Here is a 26,469-nt window from a genome sequence, read left to right as displayed (position 1 = left end):
AGGATACCTTCTTTAGTCTTTTGTATTCTTAGAAACAAAGTCACCTCTTGGCAGGAATAAAGCCACTCAGATGCCAGCAGTCAGGGTTGGGTTTAAAGTCACCAGCCTTGGAGAGGCAGGGCCCGATTTCCTTTGGCAAAGACAGTGTGCCCCATCTCAGTTCACTTGAGCCACTTGGGACAAAGGTAATTTCCTCAAAATAGAAACGTTTGAAGATCCTATCTGATGTATCTGTGAATCATGATTGATGTTTGTCCCCAATTCTAATTTAACGTCTTAGAGTTTTAAAATCTCTATTTGGCTTCTTCCTTTTCTCTGAAATCAACTTTCAGAAAAAGTAGATCCGCATTAGAAGGGTCTAGGCATTTTCTGCTGGGAGACTGTGGGGTTGATATTTGCAGCAAATGCATAGGTGGTGGCGCTGACAGATCCAAGTGTTATTCTTAACTCCAGGACTATTCCGAGATGGGTGACCTCAGGCAAGTCCGTTCATCTTGAAGCTTCTATTTCCTCATCTATAAATGATTCTAATAGAACCCACATACAGTGTCGTTGGGAGGCAAGGATTACCTAAGGCACATGTAGAGAAAGCACGCTGAACATAACACTGAATGGATGGAAGTTCTTTTCCGTCCATCAGGCGCAGGTGAGAGGCCCACACCCCGAGACTGTCATGGATGGGCCATAATCATGGATCTGAACAGTCACTCACCTTCACACCTGCTCCCATCTCTGGGCTTACTTGTGTTTATTTTTTTCTTTGCTAGGCAGGAGGGATAGCTGAAGCAGAAACGTTATTCTGCTCCTGCTCCAGGATCTAGTGAATCTCACACAGTAATACACCAACACATTAGTAGCCTTAGCAGCTACAATTTATGGAACACTTCTTATATGCTAGGCCCTATGCCAAGCATCTTCTGTGCGTTGTTTCCTTTCATCCTCAACTGTGTTCTGTAGTACAAGTATATTGTATCCCCATTGTCCAGATGAGGAAAAGGAGACTTCAGGTTTTCATCTGGCTCCGGTTTTAGGGCTTCCCACTCAACACCTTGCTTTGCAGCTATATCTTCATGGTTCCCATTGAAGTGTGGCTACTTCTGCCCGCCGTGCATTTTCCTGACCTCTTGACATGGGGCAGTCTGGGTTGTCATCCTTGAGTTCCCACAGTACCCTGCCAGGACCTTTCGATGTCGAGAGTAGAAAGACAAGTCTCATTGCTTGTTAACGTCACGCTGGCTCTGCTCTGACCTGTGAGTGGCTGGGGAGGCAGAAGAGCTGCGAACGTGGCGCTCACCTGAGAGACTCAGGTCCTATTCACAGATGTCCCCAAGTCTCTGCTTATGTTCCATTCTTTCCTATAAACTCACTGTCCACAGCTGGCACAAGTAATGACAAATGGTGCCTCCTAGAGCTGGGTAGGGCTGGGAGCTTGCTGCAAGCAGAGGTTATTAGTAAGGGTTGGGGGGTAGACATACAGATGGCCAGGTGGTCTGGATACTGAGGGAACAATGCCTTTTGCCTCAGCTCCTGTAATGGTGGGTGACTAGACAGTGAACAGAGCAGCCAGACACGAGGCATGACACCCTCATGCATCTTCTCGTCTCGCGTCGCCGTTCCCCAGAGTCTGTGCCCCCAACTTTGCCTGGGTTATTTTTTTCTCCTTTTAGCCACTGATGAGACTGCAAGCTCCTTAGCAGTAGTGCCTCACACGTTTCTGTGGGCTTTTGTTTACTTATAATTTAAAAGAGAATGTGACAGCACTGGAGAAAATTACAAAGTGATCAAAGGCACGCCACCCGACCCCATCCCATAGCCACACCTCCCTAGTGCAGCGGTGGCTTTTCGTTATTTAGTTTTCTTTTCCATTCTCTTCCAGCCCCAACATATTCTGTTCTTTCACAGTCCTTTCCAGTCTCAGTCAGTCCTATCTGAAAGCCACTAGAGAGCTGAAACGGGCTGCGTGCATGTCAGAGCTTGATAGGTTCCCTTTTTTGTCATTTCACCTGATACCTTTTAGGGATTCTGAAGCCGTGGTGAAGATGTCCATCGCTCTGATGTTGGACAGGAGAGGGGCTTAGCCGGGCCCTGGCCACGCCCCATGTGTGTAACACTGCGGGCAGCGGGTATTGCGTGAAGGGCGTGAAGGGCAGGCCTCATGCCCTTGGGCTTCGCAGCCAAAGATCCATAGCAGGTCACAGATTTAAACTAGCACGTCCTCAGGATATTTTTACAGGGTTTTGTGATCAAATGAGTTTGGGAAACTTTGGGTTATAAAAGTTAAAAAACATTTCTTTACCACGGTGCTTTTAATATGCTAGTATACACTGTGACTGTCAAACAAGGGAGCTTTATAAAAAAAAATGATAGCTACCATTTTGTGAGTGTTTGCTGTTTGTTGGATAGGAGTTCTAGTAAGCTCTTCTTAAGCAGTGTCTCATTTAACCCCTATAGCAACCCTGGGAGGGAGAGGCCATCGTCCCCATCTTAGAGACAGGGAAGGCACTTGCCCAATGTCATAGCTAATTTGCAGTGGACACAAAGTTTTGTGCTTGAGCAGGCTGAGTCCAGTCTTAACCTGTATGCAGTACTCCCAGTAGGCAGCTGTGACCAAGCCTTCTTCTATTTGTGACTTTTCATTTCCTATGGGATCAGTAATCGGAAGGACTCTCATTGGAGAATTGCCAGTTTAAACTGGAGAAGTGAATAGGGGCTGCTAGGCGAATAGGGACATGGGGTTATGAACCCTATTGGGTTCTGAGCTTCCTGGAACCCCGGCAGCCCAGATGTCTTTGTCTGGGACACATCTGGTTGGTGTTACGGCCTATTCAGCAAGAGAGGCAAGTATGGAAGGTCTGGAGTAGAGAGTCTAGGCTAGTGTTCCCAAATTTGGTTGCATATTGGAATATACCTGAGGAGCATGAAACATGACTAATGTTTGCCCTCACTGTAGGGATTCCAATTTAGCCTGAGTGGGGCCCAGGCATTGGTGAGTTTTAAATACTCCTTGGTAATTTTGCTGCAGCCTGGGTGAGAACGATTGGTTTGGACACACTCCTTCGTGATCCAATTACCATATCTTATACCAAAGCAAGGAAAAGAAAGGATTTCCTGTGTAAGTTTAATGTCTTAACCGGGTTCTGGTGTTTTTGTTTCTTTCTTTTTGTGTGAATGAGTGACCCAGTGTTTGTCTGTCTGTGTTGTTACCAGCCCTACATAGCCCTGTACGATGAATCCTCTCTAGGATCTATGCCCCTAACTCTAACTTGGATCTGAAAACCACATATTGACCAGCCCTAATGGAGTAGTTTTAGATTGGTTACTAAGTGCACTGGTGAGAAAGAGGTTCAGCTCTCTTACTCCTGCTGGAAGAAGTATGTGGGTTCTGTTGCTCAGAGGGCTGCATCCATGCAGGTGGGGGAGCTGGCGTGAGACGTGCATTCTGGGTGATGATGTTAGCTAACCACGTACTTCTTAGTGGGCTCACACTGTAAGTAACGGGCTCCAAAGGGTACCGCTCTCATTTTCAGTTGAGTCAGGTGAAACTGGGTAACAGAATTATTTCTTGGTTTGGGAGTTGGGTAGCGTAAGCTATTGTTTACTACTGTGTATACAGAAAGCCTTTTTTAGGCATTTGGGAAAATATATACCCTTGTCAATAAAAGTTGACAATGACTGTTTCACTATGTTGTATATCTTAAACTAATAAAATATTATATATCAACTTTAATTTTTTTAAAAACTGATTGTTTTACCCTAAGCTATAATGTCTTTTCTTAACATCTTCATTTTTTCAAAGGCACAGACCGTTGGCTATTCAAAGTGTAATTCCAGGATTTCAAGACTACTGCTCTTTATCCATTCCGAGATGGATGTGTCCCAGGTTGATCAAAGGGTTTGTAATGGGAATGTTTCTGTTGGTTTCTTACAGTACAACAAACACCTCTTCGTGCACATTGGGCATGCCAACCATTCTTACAGTGACCCATTGCTCGAATCAGTGGACATTCGTCAGATTTATGACAAATTTCCTGAAAAGAAAGGTGGCTTAAAGGAACTGTTTGGAAAGGGCCCTCAAAATGCCTTCTTCCTCGTAAAATTCTGGGTGAGTAAGACATTGCTGTGATTTCAGTGGTTTTGTCTGAATGATCGCATCCGTTACGTGCGTGTGGATGGAGCAGCACAACTGGCCGTGGCTTCACACCGACTGCACCTTCATGTGTATCTGCAGAACCGTGGAGGGGTCACAGACTCACACCTGAAGGGCTGTCCCCATGCTGGCCTTCTGCTACATCCCATGATGCACCTAGGCGGCCTTTGCTACCCATCTCAAAGGTCAAGAGATAGGCGGCCACTTGGGGCTTCCGGGCTCACTCATGCAATGACGAGAGGCTTCACAGATGGCTGAAATCATGATGGAAAACATGGGGCACTAAACCCTGTTTCTATTTCTTCTCAATCTATTCAGTAAAGTGACCTATAAATTCCGCTGGAGCATAGGGCCTGAGGCAAAGATGGGGCTGGGATAAAGATAAAGCTTCAAGATTTTATGTGAGAGAATGCACAATGGCTTTGCTCAGTATGTGCCTCATGTGTGCTTTAGAAGAATAAGTGCAGATTCCCCAGCTGCTGGGGCTTGCTAAAGTCTCACAGTCTTTGAAAGGAGCTTTGCTCTTCCTTCTCCACTAGTCAGTCTCGGGCCAGGGGACTGCTGATGGGTCCGAGACATTAGGGCAGCCGTCAGTATTAATGTGTGTACTGGGAGGGCAGGCATGCAACAGGAGACCCGGTGACCCACTAGCACTGAGTGTCTATAATTCTCCAGTCTTTAGAAGAATAAAAAGGAAATTTCTTCAAACACTGAGCTCCTTAGCATGACATTAAAGGCCCTAAGTGAGCTGACTCCAGGGTGTTTTCTTTGCTGTCCAGCTTTTGTGTGTGTCTGGATGTGCTCTTCCCCCTTCTCTTCCTCTCCCATCAGGCCAACTTCTCCTTCCCTTGAGATGGTGGCTCCTTTATTATAGCACCTTCCTCACTTAAGCAGACCATTGATTTTCCTTTTACTCCCATCACGTTTTGTAGTTAATCAGTTCCCATGCTGAGTCTTAATCATTGAGATGTGTGTCCCACTCCTCCCTGGACTCCGGCTGGCTCTGGGGACCTTATTCATAATAGTGACGACTATTTATTGAATACCTGCTGTGGGGCTGGGAGCTGCACTCGTGCTTTACATGCGTTTCATCCAGTCCTCACAGTGGTAAGTGGAATTTGCCTCGTATCCAACTAAGAAAACAGAGACGCAGAGATTTACAAAGGACAAGCTACCGTACTATTAAGGTGGGGATCTGGGACTTGAAATTGGATCATGTTTGATTTTAGTGCCTCTGCTCTGTTTCCTGGCTCTTCACATCCTTTGGCCCCTGGCCACAGGGTCCGTCAATGGAGGACTCTCCGTATGTCCAATACTAAGCAAGTGCCTTACACAAAAGAAGCCCAACAAATGGGGAAACCAATGGATGAATTAAAGAAAAATTCATGTTTTAAATTCCTTGGAGGGAAGTTTACTTATTAAGTTTAGTTTCCTTAGTTTCTATCATCCTTGTATAGTTACTAAATTTCCTTTTTTCATGCTTATTGAATTTGAATGTGGGAATACACTTCTACTTATGTTAATGTACTTGGAATGGGTAATACATGTGGATAAACAGAAAAGGCAATGTCATTTCCGCTTTCTAAATTGGTGGCGGCCACCTAGTGATTTGGATGGTGGTTGGGAGTCAGTTATGTGATAACAGCAGTTTTCAAAGTGTGGCCCGCTTACCCCCAGAGAGTTCCTCAGTATCCTTTCAGTGGGTTGAAAAGGTCAAAACTGGTTTTATTATGACGCTAAGACATGATTTGCCTTTTGCCCTCTGCTGATATGCACAGTGGTGGTTTAGAAGCAATAGGGTAAAATTACTGAAGCCTTAGCTCAATCAGGCTGGTATGCACACACAGGTTTAAAAAAAAAAAAGAACCAGTCACACCAAGAATGTCCTTTATGAATTTTACTATATCTTGAACCTAGAGTACACAGTGAAAATGAATGCAGTGACTCTCCCTGCCATATCAAGGAAAACAACTGGCAATATTTGTTGCCAAAGATAAAATTTGAGCTTTTAAGTAAAAATAAGAATTTTGGAAAACTTGTATTCAAACATGTCGGTGAACTTGACAGCTTCCCAATATATAAAAGACTTTTCTGATGAGATCCACAGTCACATTAACGTATGATTTTTTTTTTTTTTGAGATTGTGCAAAATACGCCAATGGATTTTGATGTTATCAGAATATGAAAGTTCATTGATACGGTTTTAGAATCCAGACTGCAGCTAACCTTTGAGCAACTTTCACTTGTCAAGTTTTGGCATAGTATCAAAGAAAAATAACCACCATTATCTGAAGAGCCTATTAAAATACTCTACTGTTCCAGTTACATATTTATGGGAGGCTAGATTTTCTTCATGTACTTCAACCAAAGAAGCATGTCATGACAAACTGAATGTAGAGCAGGTATGAGAATATAGGTATTTCCATTAATCCACACATTAAATAGATGTGCAAAATATAAACAACGCTACCCTTCTCACTAATTTATTTTTGCTTTTGAAAATGTAAGGATGTCTAATTTTTTTAAAAAAGATACATAGTAACATGTAATGAGCTTATTATTTTTTCAAAATTAGGTAATAAATATTTAAAATTTTTTCAGTTTGAATTTCCAATACAGCAAATATAGGTAGATATAACCTATAGAAACAAAAGCTTTTTGAGGTCCTCATTAAATTGTAAGATTGGAAACAGATCCTGAGATCAAAAAGTTTAAGAACCATTATTGTGAAGGATATAAAAAGAGGCTGTTCTACCCAAATTAATTAAAATTAATCAGAAAGTATAGGATATGATGAAAAGAAACCATTTTCAGTACTACCAAATTAAACAGTATTGGTTTTTAATGATAATAAGATTTTTTTATAATTAGCATGTTATTTGAATATAAAGTGGAATGAAAAGTGCTTAGAAAGTTGTTTTTGCTTTGCTTCCAAAATTTCCCATTTTGCTTGGGATGATTTTAACAAATGCTTTCAGTGATGAGGCCCTTTAGTCATGAATCTCCAAATAATGAGGTCTAGATTGCAGATGTTTAGCGTGGTGCCTAGTATGAGATGTGTAAATTTAGAAACAATTACTCCGAATTAGATATTAGTTTATTGAATTAAGAGTTGCAGAATTAAAATTGAGCACTCCTGTTAATGATAGAAGACATCGCTCCTTAGTATAGTTGTTAGCAGTACTTAACCTTTGTAAAGAAATTTAGTTTTAACTATGTTAAATGAAGAAAGACAATTTGAATGATTAGGTTTACAATTTGCTGTAATTTGAAATATAATTGGCTTCCTCCACTGTAAAAGTGAATTACTCTTAGAATGTCTATCCTTGGTTATCAGTAGATGTTTCCAATGGGTGTTTCTTAAATAAGTTTAATACTCTTTTTGCAATATCTTTTGTGTTAGCAATTTGCTTAGCAGATTTTTTATTTTTGTGTGAATTCCGTATATTTCAACAGAGACCCACTATCCAATCTCTCCTTTCTTCTCCCCTTTTCCGCTTTCTCAAAGTGCCTGAGACCTCTAGGTTGTCAAAATCAGGCTATTAATTGGGTCATATGATTGTTCCTGAAATTCTATTTTCAAAATGTCCACCATGTTTAACCTGGGCTCAGTTGGCCTAGACTAGGTCAGGAGTGTGCTGTTGAAGGAATACTGAGTGCTACCTAAAGTACCTGCACGTAAGCCAAGCTGTGGGCACCTCAGTTCTTTGCCAGTTGACACTTTGAGGTAAATGGGATGGTGGAGAGCCAAGTAGCAGTCACTTCACTTGTTTCAGGGTAGAAGACCCTGCCTGGCACCACAAAACATAAATGAATTGCAGAACCAAGGTTGCCCTCATGGCTGCCCCTCTACCCTGGGAGCTTTATAATCTCTCATGCCTTAATGGTGTGAGACATCTGAAGGCCCCTGTGAATGGCCGTGTAGCTGGTGAGATCTGTTTTTTTTCTTAAAGAGACTTATTGAGGTGTAATTTATGGACCATAAAATATACACACCATAAAATTTACTCATAAAATTCAATGGTTTTTAGAAAAATGTATAGACTTGTATAACTGTCACTACAACCAAATTTTAGAATGTTTCTATAGTTCCAAAAAGATCCCCTGTGCCTATTTGCAGTCAATGCCTATTCCCACTCCCAGCCCAGGCAACTACTTACCTATTTTCTGCCTGTATAGATTTGCCTTTTTTGGACATTTCATGTAAATGGAATGATTTAGCGTGTGGTTATTTTCACCTGGCTTCTTTCACTTATAATGTTTTTGAGGTACGTTTGTATGGTAGCATGAGTCAGTGGTGAGCTCATTTCTCTTGCGGAATACTGTCCCATTGGATGGATATACCACGTTTTCCTTCTCCAGTCACTACTTGATAGACTTGTGGATTGTTTCTACTTTAGGCTTCTATGAAGAATGCTCCTCTAAAGTTTTTGGTTGGCCATATGGTTTCATTTTTCTTGGATAGTTATCTAGGAGCGAAATTGCTGGGGCATACGGTAACTCTATGTTTAACTTTTTAAGAAACTGCCACACTATTTTCCAAGGTGATTGTACCACTTCACATTCCTACCAGTGAGATGTTAGGGGTTACCTCCTCTTCCAACCATTATGCCTGTGAGTATTAAGCTAGGGAGAGATGACAGCGAACACGTAGGAAAGGGGGCTCGTGAGTGAAAGCATCACGACAAGGTACATGCAAGGTGCATTCAGTTGAGTTCATGTGCATTCAGGTGTTTTGCAGGTGGGTCTTCACTTGGATAGGAAACGTAGGTGGGCAGAAAAATTAGGAAGCACAAGGAATCAGGCTTCAGTTGTATCTGCAGTAGGGAGCAGTCAGTGGTTTTAACAATTATTGAGTCAAAAGAGTAATAGAATTCTTTTTACTAAGTATTACAGTGACTCACTCTGCATTTTGCCTTTTCTGTTTTCATTAACTTTTCCTTCTCATAATAGTTCCCTATTTATTTCCTTTCTCTTCCTTCTTGCCTATTTGTTATCCACTCCTGTGCATTTTAATTCTGCACTATATTTAATTACAAAGAGAAGAGAAGTGATTTGCAGAAATAGGAAGGCAGGGGCGCCTTTCTTTTTCAGCAGGTGTGAACATGACCATTGATAAGTTCCTGTTTAGTCAAGCAATGTGGCGGGCTTAAGCACATGCTTACCCTGTGAGGTATGTGATTTTCATTTTACATGTAAAAACACTGAGACATGGACAGGCAATGTGACTTCTGCAAAATCACGGCTAATAAATGCCTGATCTGCTGGACTCCAGCATCCATGTACTTTCCACTGAACCTGTGCTTGGCCTCTTCAAGGAGAACAGCTCTGTTGCTAGAAACTCCTCACAGAACTTCACTTGCATGGAAGCCAGTGACGATAAGTGAAGCAGCATGGTTTCTCTGTGAAGTCCTGTCATTAGAGAATGCTCTGGTGTACGTTTACAGGGGGCTAAGGTGAATAGACTTCTGTTACCAGGAAGTTCAGGTTGTAGCCTATGGCTTCTGGAGAGAGGAATATCGCCCTGTTAGCGGCCTTTGCAGGGGAAAGCAGCATAGTTCTTACATTATAAATACAAAGGCAATATCATAATATTCTAGACAGTCTTGGTAAAAGATAATTTTTAATTCATTCCTAAATGCACCACAAATATAACCTAATGTAATAGCTGTTTATGTAGTTTGAATCAAAGAATGCATTACATTTGGTACCCTGCTTCTTTATCAAACACCCTTCCATGTAACCGTATGTTATCATATCCCTAGTTACCATTTTAATGACTCTGTGATATCTTATTTACTGGGTATATCATAATTGAACCATTCTTATTTAATTAGATATTGATAATATGGCTTTTAATATATATGTGTCTGTATGTGTATGTGTGTAAATCACCAAGTTGCTTTCTAAAGTCAAGTAGTGAGTAAGTACCCCAAGTATCTTCATCAGCCTCGCGTGGCGTAATTTAAAAACAAAGCAACTTTCTATTGTCAATTTGTTTTTTGAGTTTCTCTACATCTGCAGTTCTTTTTTCTTTCTACTCAACGTCTTTATTCTTTCTTCATTCTCTATGGAAATAGCTATTAATAAGGTTACATATACTGTATTCCTCCATTCTAAGACACACTTATTCCCATTTCAACAGTTCTAGAAGTGGGACGCTTCTTACAGTCGATGTCCTAAGTGCCCAGCCCTCCCCTCCACAGAGGAGTAAGCCAGGATGTGGTTTCCATCGCTGGCCCTTTGTGACTCTGGCCGGTGTAGAGGGCATCTCACCATCTCCTTGACACCTTAGTTCTTTGTGCTAGCAGTACTATATACGACTAGTACACATTTTAGCTTAAATTTGAATCCCTAATTGAAATGTCTCCAAAAAATTACAGTTTGATGCAGCATCACAATTGTCATGATTGAGGACAAGTGTGGAAGCAGATTCGAGATAAGTGAGGCCAACATTTGGTAGTGGCAGAAAACCATACTTCCTTTTTTCCTTATAATACAATGATCAGGTGCGGTGTCAGCCCTAAGAAAGGAAGGTGTCCACCCACAAATGGACAGCGCTGAGCTTCATTTCCGCATTGAGATTCATGCAACTGGGTTGCCAGTGAAATGGTAGATACTGCAGCTAATTTAAGATAAAAATGCCAACTGTCCTGGAATTGATCACAGAAATACCAAAGCAAAAAGAGGTGGGTGTGATTCAGTCATGCATCCTGGAAAACAAAATCCCACCTACTGGAGCTGACTTTCAAAAGAAGTTCCTTTCCAGCCTCATGTAGTTTACTCAAGGAAATAAACAAAATTATGGATTTAACCAAATAAGAAATTCAGTGAAACTGTTATTTTTGGAAGGGCCTCAAAATTCTATTCTCTGTCCTAACAGTGCTCAAGAGTGTGAAGCTTTGGGACAGTGGTTCAAAGAGATCACATGTTACTAACATGTTACTTATAAACCTTATAGCCAAAAACTATTCAGAAGAATCATTAGTATGATGAAGGCTTAGTCTCAAATTTGATTGGAATGAAAAAGAAGAAAGTAATATGAACATGAAATTGTATGGGTAGGTATCCTGTTAAACAAATTTTTTATATACGTTTAATATTAGGTTGGTGCAAAAGTAATTGCAGTTTTTGCAAATATTTTTAACCTTTTAAACTGCAATTACTTTTGCACCAACCTAATATAATGTTTCACTTTTCTTTGAAATGAATATTAAAGTAGTAGTGTCTTGGAAATCAGGATATATGGTGCTACCCTATGGTTATTTATGTTTTACTTTTTTATTTGATTTTCTTTTTAAATTTTTATTGGGAAATATTGGGGAACAGTGTTTTTCCAGGACCCATCAGCTCCAAGTCAAGTCGTTTTTTTGTGTGTGTGTTTTTTTCAGTTTAGTTGTGGAGGGTGCAGCTCAGCTTCAAGTCAAGTCGTTGTTTTCAATCTAGTTGCGGAGGGCACAGCTCACTGGCCCATGTGGGAATCAAACCGACGTCTCTGTGTAATGAGCCCTGCGTTCTAACCAACTGAGCCAACCGGCCGCCCACCAGCAGCTCAACTCTAAGTCAAGCCCTTGTTTTTCACTCTTGTTGTGGAGGGTGCATCTGACTGGCCTATGTGGGAATCGAACCGGCAGCCTGGGTGTTAGGAGCATTTCACTCTTAACTGAGCCAACCGGCTGCCCATGTTTTACTTTTTTAAATTCTTAGAATTATGATCATTCAGTGTAAACAATTAATAATATATTTATAGTTATTCAACTTACTTTCTTAACCTATTTTTCTAGGGGAAGAAAAAGAAAGGCTAGTGTTATTAACCAAAGCAGATATGAGAAGATTTCATAAAACAGAGAAAGGAAAACAAGAGGGAGCCTTTACAAGATGCTTTTATCTTGGTGGGAATGAATTCACATTTGTTGGACAAAATGACAGGCACTATAAATTAAAAAAACAAACAAATGGAAAAAACCAACAGGGGGCTGTTTTTAAAGGAGGAGAAACCAGATACACATGTAAACTGGCTGAATGGACCCCCTCCGGAGACTCAGATTGGTTCTAATTGGATTCTCCATGATTTAGGTTGAATTTGTAGACTTGAGTCTATCACTGGGAACCAAATGTCCCTGTTGCTAATTTATGAAAAAGGAAGTTAGCAAAATGGAATGATCTTCTCCCCACGTTTTAAACTATCAATAAGGAAAGGGCCTTTCAGTTTTCCATTTCTCTACTTCTACCTCACCTCAAAATGACATTAAGTTCTGAAATTATGTGAACAGTGTTAAGTGATGGGATGATGTAAGTGGAAGGAAGATTATCAGCAAGAAATACCACCATATTCAGAAGTACTTATGGGCTAATACCTAATAAATTCCCTTGGGGTAGACTGGGGTTATATGATGATCTTCACCGAAGGTCTGTTTGAAAAATCATCTGTTGATAGGCCAGTTCTGATATTTTATATAAAGGAATAGGGGAGTCAACAAACTTGTACATCCGCCCATTTTGGTTTGATTTGTAAGGAAAATATCCGGAGCTTGTTAGCACTTTCTGCATTTACTGCTGTCTGTTATTGCTTTCTTTCTGTTTTCCAGCCCCTTGTCCTAAACTTTGTAGGCCAGCCCCAGGGAGCAGGGATCCTATCTGTAGCTATTGTGTGTTCAGCAGGGCAATGTATGTAGCAGATTTTCAACAGTTTTTTTTTTTTTAATTTGTGATCTGAAAGGTTATGTTATTTCATTCAGTACACCTAGAGAAATTGCTGTCTTTCAGTGCTATAAGTGCCACTTAGCCAGGCTCTGATATCATAGGCAGATATAGTAGGAATCTGATAGTTTGTTGGGTAATCTTTTTCACGGAATTTACTGAAGAGCAGGCAAGAGACTCACACAAAAGCTGTTCCAGTCTATGTCTGGAGTTGTTAAGCTCTTATAGAAATAGTTTAATCATTTGTGTTAGCAATAAATACATCACTAGTGAGTCAGTCATTCAGCAAACATTCACTGAACTTGACTTTGCTCCTAGAGAACTGGGGGTATAGACATGAATAACAGGCAGAAACATAGGCAGATAAATACAGCACCACGGGACAGAGATGTAACAGAGGTAGAAGGAAGAACTCTTTTTGCCTGAGAACATTAAAGAAGGCCTCAGATGACATTTGAGCTAAATCTTGAAGGAGTACGGTCAATGGAAGGGGAGTGGGAAAGAGTTTTCAAGGGAAGTGAATGTTTGTGCACAGTCCTATTGGGAGGTGACAGAAGTCCCCGTAGCCACTGGACCTTACAGAACCTGGAGAATAGTGAGATTGAGGGTGGAAACATTGATCCCTGTGACAGTCACTTTATTTAAAAGGATGCTTTCTGAATCCCCTGAAAACATAAGGCAGAACAAGACAGCCTAGAAAATGGGATCAGATTCTCACTCTGCTTTTTCCCTAATCCCTTAACCTCAGTCCACCGTGGATAAATATTTTTTTAACCTTGAACTCTTCAGGACATCCAGGCAGAATCTAAATTGGGAGTTATCTGGACCTCATAGGAGAATCCAGCTGACAGCTGTTCCTCTAAATGCTTTCTGTCCTGGGTCATTTGACTCAGTGGTTGCTGAGAAAATTGAAGTCAGAGGTCCATCCTTTCCTGGATGGGGCTATTTAATTCTGCTCCCTGCCATGGTTGCAGGCTGAGATGCTAAGCCACTGTCCCTCCAAGAGCTGCTGCTAATCAGAGGTCCGGGAAAGCAGATACACGGTACACCTGCACTTCTCAGCATTTGCCTTGTTGATGGAGGGATGATTGGCTTCTCTCTCTAACCATACCTCAAGAAAAGCCTGAGAAGGAAAGAGTTGAGGTGGCACAAAAGAGTTGATTGCTTATTTCCAAACCCGATTTTGCAGGGAATATGTGAATTATCTGGACATAGTCATAAACCCCTGATATTGGTCAGTTGTCTAAAATTCACACTTTGATGAAGTGTGAAATCTGTTCTCCCTGTGCAGGTGAAGATTCAAGGTGCATCCTACCTACCCACCCCCATTTTAATTTACTTTTTACATTACAAAAGCAATACAAGTTTATTGTAAGTAGTGCCAGCAGTTCAAAAGACCATAGAAGAAAAAGTGAGATTCCCCCTCAGCCACGTTTCCTGGGCTTTCTATATGCTTCTACAAACATTGGACATACAGCATTGGTTTTTACTAAAAAAAAAAAAAAAAAGAAAGAGAGAGAGAGAGAGAAAGAAAAGCTATGCTTTATGTATATTATTCAGCAACCTCATTTTTTTCCCACTTAAAATAGCTTGAGCATAAGACGTCTTTTTAAAGTTCCAATTTTTGTTATTCTTTTCAATAAAGGTGAATTGTTGGTAGAATTGCCAGATTTAGCAAATAAAAATACAAGTGGCCAGTTAAATTTGAATTTCAGGTAAACAACATATACTTTTTTAGGGTACATATACCCCATGCAATCTTTAGGATCTACGGGTACTAAAACAAACAATGTTATTTATCTAAAAATCAAATTTAACTGGGTCGCTTGTATTTTATTTGGCAACTCTGCACTTGTTAGTTGGTTGATTTTGTTGATCTGTGCAAGACTCTTGCACAAAAACTGCAGGCCAGGAAAAAAGTCTTGTTTCCTGGTTTAGAACGGGTGGTCCTGGACCGAGGTTCGCACACCTGATCACTGTGTGAGTGAAGAGCCAGCTCAGCTGGGTGTCCAGTACTCTAACTGCCTCCATTGGACAGAACCAGCCTGTACAGCTGCTTTGTACTTGGGGCTGAGACCGGGGCTCTTTCATCCCTGCTACCGTGTAAAGCCACCAGTGGCAGTTACCTGAGGTTGTATGGGTGATATTAATTGAATTTTTTCTTAATGAAGGCTGGTATTTGTAGGAATTTGCAATGCAAACAGACAGCCTTTCAAGCAGTGCATATCGTAATTAGAGTAAGCTTTTAATATTCTTTGAAGTACTAAATGTTTATGAAATTCAAATAGGGGTGTCAATCTGCACAATAAAAGGGTACTTGGTCGGGTTTTTAAAAATCTCCTATTTTGTAGATGTAAATATATTCCATAATTAGCGGGAAGTAACTTGAAGAGTGGGGGCTGAGTTTATTCCTGTTCTTCTTATTAAAAACAGCTGTGGCAGGAGACCTACAGCTGCTGTCCCTTTGTGCTGGGCCGGGGTCCAGTGGCCAAAGTGAACGTACTCAAAGGCTTGCTTCCCTATGGGCAGCTGCATTGTCCCAAATGCAGGTTGCCTTTCTGGGAAATTGTCCCACGGTCATCCAGCCTCCCCCACCCCAAGCCTCTGTTGGCTTATACGGGCTGGCTTCAGAGGTCTTGGCCAGGAGCAGATGTTTGCAAATGTGTCCTGCAGGAGGGTTTGGGAGTAGCCAGCTTCCTGGCAAGACGCCCCCTGCCAGAGAGACCCCCCTGCCAACACTGCCTCGCAGGGCACCTCTGCCTAACGCTCACTGCTCACCGCTCGGTGCAAAGCACTTGTCCTTGGGTGCCTGCAGAGCACCTGCCAGGCCCACTCGGTGCCCTGCCCAGCCGAGTCTCACCATGTGGCAGGCTGGGATCGCCGCCCGTGGCAGAACCAGCTCCCAGTGCCGCCTGCCAAGGAGCCAGATGCTGCCATTGGAAAAAATTGCTTCACAATTTTGAAATCTTGGTCCTTTGATCATTGCTCAGAGAGGATGAAGAAGAGAGGTTCAAAGTGGTGGTTTGAAAATGCCAGCTTCTGCCTGCATCCATCAGTGCCTATTACTCTCTCTTGTCAGGGACTATCCTCTTCATGTTTTCTTTCTGCAACTAAGTAATTCCCACCCAGCCTTTCCAAGTCCTCAGGGTGAAAGGGAGAGGCGGGCGGCAAAGGAGTGTCCACAGACGACTCCTTCCCAGGCGGGGTGCCCCTGCCCTCTACCCTGCCTTTGGGGTTATCTGCTTCCTCCTTATTCCTCCCAGGAGGCGTTTTCCTTCCAAAGCCAGTGACAAAGTAGTTGTCATCAGTCAAATACCGCTTCTGCGTGTGTTCTACAATTCCATTCTCAGCAACCTTCACACGCTCTTCCGGTACTTTAGCCCCCTGTAGCCAGGTTTCCAGCCGCCTGAGGTTTTGCAGAGAAGATCTGGCCCAGCCCTCCCCTCAGAGCTCTGGATCCCATATAATTGGGCTAGGTCTTGTTTTTCCTCACCCATGAAATGGGAAGGATCATTCTTTGAAGATGTAATTAAAAATTACATTTTTAATTTTTTTTAAATTTCAAAAGCATGAACTCAAACAGTGGAACACATCAATGAATAAATGGGCTAACTGGATAAGAGGTGGTAGAGGAGAAACCAATCTGACATCTTGTCTGGTGACATGAATGTTTTAGCTACAGGAGTAATGAGTGTAAGACAAGGATGATTGAGGGAAAAATGTGGGAAAACTTGATGTTTCGTTTTCTTGTTTCCTTGCTGTCTGACGCAGGCAGCTTGTCTGGCCCTGTAACCTGCTTCTCCTTCGGCTTTCTATTGTTTCCCAGGACCACAAATACACCCTAAAGTTTTTAATTCATTCAACACATATTTACTAGTGAGTTTCCAGAAAGAATTCTATAATATCTCAATCATATCTCTGTGAGAAAGATGGTAATTTGGTACCTGTTTGAGCAGTTATACCCCAAACTTAAGATTTGTCATAAATTCACAAATCAAAAAAATGACTGATTTTTCTGTTTGGAAAAAGCCATTGTTGTATGTGTGCTGCATGCCTGATCAGTGTCCATTGGCGCTCGGACTGGCTCTGTGGGGACAGTTTTTATTTTGTTTATTGATTACGAACCACCATTTACATTGGGTCACACCTCTGTGGATGTGATTGAGGCTCTGTCTTTCTCTCTGTCCTGGTCTGTATTTTAAATCAATAAGCTACTAGGAGTGGTTATCAGTATGATTAACCGTTGTCATCTGTGTAGCACATTCCAAGGTACAGGTGAGTTTCATATGCATTATTTCCTCCTATGACCATGGTGACTGTTGGAAGCGGTTCTTCTCTGTGATTACAGATGAGGACAGTGAGACTCAAAGAAGTGACTGCTGTCCATGCTGTAATCAGATGTCTGAGATGAGATAACGGCAGATGAAGAGTCAGTATCTGGACTGGATGAAAGGGAAGTCTGAAATGAGGATGGAGTTTAATAAAAATAAACGTGAAACTTGAATCCTCGGGAGCAGATAGCACCTGAACAGTGTTGTAGGTGAGAAGGGGGAGAGGAAAGGTGAGACTAAGGGAGAAATGAAAGCAAATTGCAGAATCGTCTTACAGATGTTCTTAGATCTGCATGATTCCAGAAGGCAGAGTTGTAGGTTGAAGTTACAGGGAGCCAGTAGCACCTTAATGGTATCCAAGCCCTTATCCATGGTATTTGGGAATACGTTGCACTACATGGACAAAGAGAATTAAGGTTGCTAGTCAGCAGGTAGGGAAGATAATCTTGATCGGAGTGAGCCCAGTGTAACTACAACAGTCCTTAAAAGTGGAAGAGGAAGGCAGAAGACGAGAACTAGAGAGATGACAGCTGGCAGTGTGAGAAGGACTCAGCTTGGGGTTGCTGGCTTTGAAAATGGGGGAAGGGGCTAGGAGACAAGGAATGCAGGTGGCCTCTAGAAACTGGGAGAGGCAAGGAAAGACAGCCTCAAGAAAAGAACACAGTTCTGCCAATAACTTGATCTTAGCCTTGTGAGACCAATGTCAGGTGTCTGACCTACCGAAGTATAAGATCATAAATTTGTGGTGTGGTAAGCCACTCATTTCGTGGTAGTTTGTTAAAGCAGCAATAGAAAACTAATGCTACCTAACAATTAGATCTGTCCAGCACATAGTAAGTTTTCTCTTTAAGTATCTGAAGGTATTTAGCCAGAAGACAGACGGGTCCGGCTACTTTAAAAAGGATTTTTGTTTGGGTTGGCCTTTGAACCCAGTTCATACATAGTAGTCTGTTCTAGGACAAAATGGGCAAAGATTCCTTAGAAGGGCCTGTTTACCTGGAATTGCCCTACCCACCCAGCCATACTTGCAAGTATGTGTATGTGTGTGTGTTTAAACACTTCCAAACCTGGCCCGTGACCAACTACATATTTTAGGCTGACTTGTCCCCAAAGGCTAGAATATGGTATGAATTTGGAAATTGTTGGGAAGATAAGTTTGCTGGGTTTAGCCATTTCTTAGATTTTTTTAATATACATCTGCTTGTAGAAAATATCCTGTGGTGGGAGAAAAACCGATTAGGAGAAATAGTTTGCATCTCTGATACCAGCACATTGTGTTCTCATTTTCTTGCTTCTGGAACTCTGTGATGGAGGTTTGCTCTGAGTTGTCAGTAGGGTGTGTAATGAACACGGCGTGACTCCCAGACTCATTACAGAGTTTGTCTCCTTTGTTGTTGACTTAATGCTGGCATTCCTTCTTTGAGATTACCTTTGCTTCATGGGAATTCAGTGACTGCATTTCTTTCTGGGATCATCATAATGTCATCAGCTGACAGATAATTGTCTTTTACCTCCTCCTCCTAGAAAATTCCCGAAGAGCAGCTGTGATATGGTTGGACGGCTTTACATGATTATTTTCCATGTTCAAGAATAATTGCAAAGTAGTTGTAATAGCAAATTGGTCATTTACTGTTGGTTGAGAGGTCTTTTAAAATCTAACTTATTAAATTTACACTAATAATTCAATAATCAGTTTTCTCAAACTGTTAAAAAAAAACGAAAAAGGAAAGAGTAACTCTGAAACCATCTGTCCCTCTTATCTACATGAAAGCTAAAAGGCACATAGACCTAATGACCCAGCAATTCCACTCCTAGGAACACCGAACAGAAATGTATGTGTGTGTTCATCAAAAGCATATTTAAGAAAGTTCCAAGTAGCACTCTTCATAATAGGTCCAATTTGAAGACACTGCAAATGTCCATCAATAGTGGAATCAATGGATCTTGGTATTTTTCGTTCAATGGAGTAGTCTACAGTAACAAAGATGAATGAAGTACAATAGCATGGGGGGAGTCTCACGGTGTGATGCTGAGTGAATGAAACCAACACAAAGAAGTCAACACTGTGTGATTACACTTGTTTAAAGTTCAGAAAACCAGACAGAATTCATGCATAATGTTATACAAGGATCCAGGTTACCCGTGTGAGGTATGGGGGTGATTTTACTGGAAGGAGCATGGGTGGGAGGGCTTCTGTTGTTTCTTCATCTGGGGATGGTTACATGGGTGTGTTCACTTTATGAAAATTAAGCTGTAAACTTGTGATTGGTGCATTTCTCTCAATGTATAGTATACTTTAATTTCATGTGAAAAAAGATAACCAGGATAAATTTAAAACTCATAATTTGTTGAGATAGTTTCTAAGGCCAGGATTTCATGATGTGCGTTCTTTAATAGTTTCATTTTTTTAATCATTCCTGTCATTATAAGTACAGGTCATCCATTCCCAATTAAAACAAATTAACATTATTTTGGGAAATCTAAGGGACAGTGGGTGAACCTAAGGTGAGATGGTGGGCGTGGTCTGCCTCAGTTCCCGACGATCAGGAAGTTCATTGTTTATAGAGAATTTTAGATGGCAAAACCGTCTGAAAATTGTTTTCATTTTTATTATCCCCATGTGTCCACAGTTCTAAACAGTGCCATCGATTAAAAAAAAACACATCTCCTTTGTTGGCCTAAGTCCTAAACAATTGGTGGAATTAGTGTTGACTTTTTATTTCATTTATGTGTGCATATATATAATATGCTTCAAATTAGCACACATATATTACTTATTCATTGTATTACTACTCCTTTAATAACACGTGTGGATTCGGCCTTGTATTCATTTCTAGAATAAGTTCTTAACAGTTTGGAATCATTTGAGCTGCAGTCTCCGTGGTGCTGCGTCTTCTAAGGGTAAAATAGTAGAGTCACACATGAGCAATGATAGCACAGTAGCTATGAAGATGAAAACACAGAGCTTGAGGTATTTCAGTTCTGTCATTCTCTGTTACTACTTTGGGAGTTTCTGTGTTCAAACTTTTCCTGTTTAAACACAGTTGAAACAGAAGGCTGATTCTTACTGAAAATACTTTTATACAGTAAAGGAAGGACTGTTCTTAAAAATGATCCACTCGAGGTATCAAAAATCTACTAGGTATGCCGCTGCTATGGGACAGCTCCTTTCACCAACATCACTTAAGCATGGAAACTCATAGAGATGGAAACATGAAAGGTGTGAAAATTTTCAGCAATTTTGTAAACATCAAATAATGGTAAATACCATTCTGAACTTGGTTCACAGTTTTCAGTTGTGTCTATTGACAGATTGTTTGGTATATTTATGTCTGTGTTTGCATTAGATCTCTAGTGTCCAGGTTGTTTGCATTGCACATCTTTTGCTTGTCAAAAATAATGCCACAGGAGTGCATAAAGTGAAAAATGGAGCATTAAAAGCAATGAAAGAAAACAAAACATTGTGCAGAGGAAACTGAGGTAAAATTCTTAAGGAACCTCCCTCCTGGTTAAATCACTGCAGTAAGTGGAGGTTGACGGTTTAAAAAAACAAATAACCTACTCCATTTACTCTCCAGTTGACTCCTCCACACATTGCTTATTTCCCTGTGCTCCTTCCCACACTCCACTCCTGACGCCAAAAACACCAAACTGCTTTTGATTGCTCACCAGTCTTTCAAAACAACTTGATTATATCAGAACGGTGACGTTTGTTTAAATTACAATGATAGATAACAATGTATTTATAGCCCATTAATATTCTTTTTCAAAGCTGGGAATATTTTAAGGTTGAAAGAAAGGACAGCAACAATAATTTCTGATGCACTTTTTCTGCTACACATACACATTGTGCTGTTATTGGGATGCACCTTAAATACCATGTTTCCCCGAAAATAAGACCTAGCTGGACAATCAGCTCTAATGTGTCTTTTGAAGCAAAAATTAATATAAGAGCCAGTCTTATTTTACTATAATGTAAGACTAAGTATAATATAATATATAATATAATATAATATAATATAATATAATATAATATAATACAATAAATATAATATAATACTGGGTCTTATATTAATTTTTGCTCCAAAAGACGCATTAGAGCTGATTGTCTGGCTAGGTCTTATTTTCAGGGAAACAACGGTATTCATCAGTCAAGCACATACTAAATTATGGTGCATCTGGGCAATGGAATAGTATGCAGCCACTGTGAACTGTGGCTGTTCGGTTTTTAAGTAGCTGCTTTTTGTAATACTGATATTCTATATCAGTACTATATGAGTTCTAAAAATATATTTTTTTAAAGCAAGGTTTAGAAGAGTACTACTGTTTGTGCAAAAAAGTGTTACTAAGTTTATGGATAATATAAAACTGGACAAGTACAAGTAAAAGTAGATGGAAATATATCTGCTTAAATATCTAAATGCTAAATACTCTAAAAAGACATGTGAGAATCAGATAACACTAGTCACCCTCTGAGGAGGCTGGCAAGTTCAGGGATAGAAATAAAATACACACTCTTTTTCCAGTTTTATTTCTTTACTTACCACATGTATGTTTTTACATATTTATTTATTTATTTATTTATAATATAAATGGAACCATTCTATACATTTTACGTTTTGGTTTGTGTTGTTTTTTTTAAAATTTTATTGGGGAATATTGGGGAACAGTGTGTTTCTCCAGGGCCCATCAGCTCCAAGTCGTTGTCCTTCAATCTAGTTATAGAGGGCGCAGCTCAGCTCCAAGTCCAGTTGCCATTTTCAATCTTTAGTTGCCCACCATCCCATGGGGGAATTGAACCAGCAACCTTGTTGTTAAGAGCTTGCGCTCTAACCAACTGACCCATCCAGCCACCCCTCTGGCAGCTCAGCGGCCGCTCATTGTATTCAGTCTAGTTGTGGAGGGCGCAGCTCACTGGCCCATGTGGGAATCGAACCAGCAACCCTGTTGTTCAGAACTTGCGCTCTAACCAAATAAACCATCCGGCCGCCCTGTATTTACATTTTTAAAAATGCTAAAACTTGTTGGCACAAACTAGGGAGTGGGTTTTAGAAGAAATGTCCACAGACACCAAAATCCATGATGTTTCAGTCCCTTCTATAAAATGGCCTAGTTTTTGCATATGACCTAAGCACATCTTCCCATATACTTTAAATCATCTCTAGATTACTTATAATACCTAATACAATATAAACACAATGTAAATAGTTGTTATACTGTATTGTTGAAGGAATAATGACAAGAAACAAGTCTGTACAAGTTCAGTGCCGACACAACCGTCCTAGGCCTAACTACCATAGTCCACGCCAGCAACAACATAACTTTTTTCGAATATTTTTGATTCGAGGTTGGTTGAAGTGCGAATGCGAAACCTGCGGATGCAGAGGGCTGACTGTAGTAAGAGCATAAACCTCAGGAAGAACATCACTGCAGTCCCAATGCCGCAGAACACCTGAGTCACTTCTCAGAGCCCCGTGTTCTCAGCTGGTGGCAGAACAAGGCAGTGACAGTTTTTGAAGGCCCACTTTCAGTGCCCTATGGGCAGCGAGGTGGTAATTCCAGTGTCAGAGCTTTTGTGTGCCTAGGATGTGTTGGTACCTTTCTTCCCTGAAGGCTGGAGCTCAGGTAGACCCCTGGGCCTCTTCAGCCTTGGGTAGCTCTGATACAGATCTCAGTTAGGGAAAGACATCCTTTGTTTCCTGCTAAGCCACTCTTTCCTGGAGCCAAATGTCAAATATTTGACTTGAGAAAAATGCACACCTGGGTATTTTTATTTATTTATGATTTATGCCCCATATATATAATTCCACAAAGCAAAATGTGAGGGAGTGTTACTAAATTTATGGATAATATAAAACTGTACAAGTACAAGCAGATTGGAATCCAGTCAAAGGAGCTGCACACTGGTTTTTAGCAGCTATTAGAAGTACCTGGTTTAAGTTAATTACTGCAGTTGAGCACTGAATTTAGCTTTGAGTTTCTTGGCACATAAGGTGAAAGGGGGAAGGAATATAAAATATATAGCTCTTTTTATAATGAAGTCGGAAGATATGAAGTTTTGCCTAAGGAAATGAACATTTTCCTGATACTCAACTCAAGAAATTAAAATGCAGATGCTTACTACTGTATTTTGCCATGTATAATGCACACCCTTTTGCCCCGATATGTGAGAGAAAAATAAAGATGCTCATTATACGTGGGTAGTACTAATTCCATATCTATATAAATGTTTTTAACTCTTTTATTTATGCTTATGAGTTCAAAGTGTAACTCTACAAATCAATAACGATATTCGCATGCAAAATAACACCCTGGAAAACAATAATCGGTTTTGTTGAACTTACGATGAACTTGCAAGACGAAGATTGTTGGCCCTCTTGATGTGTAAACATCGTAAATTTGTTACCGGTACATAAAATTTCTTGTACCATGATCTGTTCTTGTGTTTTGTAATTATTTGTTGCATAAAATTTCTTGTACCATAATGTTAAAAAAAAATGCTAAAATTCCTTTATAATACAAAAAACAAGTACCTAAAAGTAAACAAATAAAAATTTGAATTAAAAAATTGAAATGAAAGGTTTGTTTTCCCCTGAAAGTTTGGGCCAAAAACGTGGGTGCACGTTATACCCGGGAGCGCATTATACACGGCACATATGGTGGGCCGACTCAGGTCTTCATGGTGGTTAGTGCCTGTCAAGGTATTAAAATGAGTGAAAATGTGCCAGACCTCAAAATAGTCTCATTTGTATATCAGACCTAACTGTTTCTGTCTTAATAGCCACCACAGTAGTCCAAATAACCTCTCTCATTTCGACTGCTCTAGTGGCCTCTTTATATATCGCTTCGCGGGCTCTCACTCTTCCAGAGCGTCCTCCAGCCTTGGGTCGGGGCTGCCTGTTTGGAATGCACGTCTGACCAAAGCCATCACTGTCTCACCATCCGTATGCTTACCACTCCTACTTCCCTCTGGTTTTAGGATATAAGACCCAAACCCTCCCTCCTCCCCAGCGCCTCCTGCCACCCTCTCTCCCTTGCTCTCTCTGTTCCAGCCTTTTTTTTAGTACTGTTTCCGGCCGAGGACCCTTTGACCACCCCCCCCATGCACCGCCTGCCTAAACTAGTGATTCTTCCTTGGCTCTGAGCTGCGTCATCCTCGTAAGCCTCCTTGACCCCCAGAGCCCCCTCCCCACCGTTGTTTGTTCTCATGCCTCTCTGTGCCTCTCTCAGGAGAGCTTATCTCTGTTGTGATGTCCCCCCTACTAAATCGTAAGCCCCCTGACAGCAGGGACTGGCCCAGCTCGTGCTCTTTCTTTGACCCCCAGCTCCACACCCAGTGCCTGGTGTGCAGTAGGGTCAGGACATATTCGAGGGAAAGGAACCATCAGTCAGCAATGTAGATACTGCAGCCTCCCAGCCTCCCTGTCCCGTGGACCTTATACCACGCTGAGATATTTCTCTCTGAAGCACAGTTCTGATCACATCACGTCTTTGTATCCAAACTTTCAAGGGGTCCCCATTTCCTCCAGGATACAGCCAAAGCCCTCGATGACCTGGGCCCTAGTTGCATTTCCAAACTCATTTCTCCCACTCTCCTTAGCCTTTGCACTGTAGCGAGAGTGAAGCTCTGTGGTCTTCCTCTGCCCACACTGTTCCTTCAGCCATTCTTTGCATGTGTAAATCTTAACCATCCCTTAAATAACACTCCTGGTTGAAACTAATGTCTCCTGTGGTCTCAACTCAGAGTACCTTTGACATGGTATTTATTTTTCTATCTAAATTATAGCTATTTTATGTATATATCTCCTTTATTAGGTGGTAATCCAGTCTTACCTGTCTGTTATGACCCCTCACATAGTAGGTACTCATAAAAATGTGTTAAATGAGTGGTGTTTTGTGTTGTTTACCATCTTTATAAGCCCGTCTTTAATAGGAACCGTTTCCCCTCCAGATGCTATAATTTATAATGAAGTTTCTGTTTTTGTATATAACAAATGGCCAGTCAGTTACAGATTCTCCTGTGCTTTTAAATATCTCTAAAGATTAGTGAATATGAATTCAATTCATATACAGTCAAGCCTTTAACAACACAGGTTTGAACTTATACAGGTGTGTTTTTTTAATACTGTCACTTATATACAGCAATGTTTTTTTAATACTGTAAATGTGTTTTCCTTATGATTTTAATAACATTTTCTTTTCTCTAGCTTACTTTATTGTAAGAATATGGTATCTAATACATATAACTTACAAAATATGTGTTAATTGACTATGTTACCAGTAAGGCTTCTGGTCAACAGTAGGCTGTTAGTAGTTACCTTTTTAGGGAATCAAAAGTTATACATGGATTTTTGACTGTGCCGGTGGTTGGAGCCCCTAAATTCCCGTGGTGTTCAAGGGTCAACTATACTGCTTTCTGCACATTTCCAAAGACCTCATGGATCTTTTATTACAAAGGTACAGCATTATTCTGATACTGAATGCAAGAAAATGAAACAAAATAGGTTCACATGCCATGTCATTTCAAGGGAAGACTGTCTAAGAAGATCGCAATCTCTTCAAAAAAATGACCAACAAGCTATGGGATTTCTTTCTAGATGAGCATCACCTCACCATCTCCCCAACCACCGCTGCCCTCTACTCAGCCAGAATAGAGGTCTGACCCTGCCGGTCACTGCTTGTTGCCATGACTTGAGAGCATAACCCTCACGAGCATTTCCTTTCCAACAGGCCGATTTAAACTGCAATATTCAAGATGATGCCGGGGCTTTTTACGGTGTAACCAGTCAGTATGAGAGTTCTGAAAATATGACAGTCACCTGTTCCACCAAAGTTTGCTCCTTTGGGAAGCAAGTAGTAGAAAAAGTAGAGGTAAGTTGGCCTCGGTACACCAGAACCTTCATTCAAGGCCAGTTTATTGCTGTCCTTCAAAGCTTTGTTGAGGCAAAGAGTTTACTTTGTTTTGGTGTCTCCTCCTTCCCATCCCCCCTTTATCCACTTATTTCCCCTATTACTTCTAAAAAGGTAGAATGATGTGAAAGCAACTGAAAGAAGGCAGGGAGGAAGTCCCCTGGCAGCCCTCCCTGACTCTGAAGTCGGCCCTGCCCTGCCGGCCAGCCAGCAGTGTTCAGTCCTACATGAGTTCTCACGGGTGTCCTGGTGTGGAAGTTGCCGTCCATCAGATGATGCCTTCCCACCCACCCCCAGGCCCAAGGGCACTCCCAGGCCCTGTGGAGAACAGCCACGGTGGTATTCAGCTGATAGGCTCTGGCCTTCTAAAACCCAGATACC

At 41.0% G+C, this 26,469-nt stretch overlaps 1 protein-coding gene across 4 annotated transcripts in view; it reads left to right on the top strand.

Annotated features, from left to right (window-relative positions):
• Nucleotides 1-26,469, top strand: part of TEAD1 (TEA domain transcription factor 1) — a 249,330-nt gene that overhangs the window by 211,627 nt on the left and 11,234 nt on the right. For all 4 annotated transcript variants that reach the window (XM_081063598.1, XM_081063596.1, XM_081063597.1 and 1 more), the window contains 2 exons: nt 3,929-4,102; nt 25,909-26,049. In XM_081063598.1, the coding sequence (XP_080919724.1) occupies nt 3,929-4,102; nt 25,909-26,049 (315 nt within the window). The remainder of the gene's footprint in view (nt 1-3,928; nt 4,103-25,908; nt 26,050-26,469) is intronic.

The sequence above is a fragment of the Rhinolophus hipposideros genome (assembly GCF_964194185.1).
Source record: "Rhinolophus hipposideros genome assembly, chromosome: 10".
Classification (NCBI taxonomy): Eukaryota; Metazoa; Chordata; class Mammalia; order Chiroptera; family Rhinolophidae; genus Rhinolophus; species Rhinolophus hipposideros.
The sequence above is the reverse complement of the archived record's forward strand: the minus strand, read 5'-3'. Positions and strand labels throughout refer to the sequence as shown.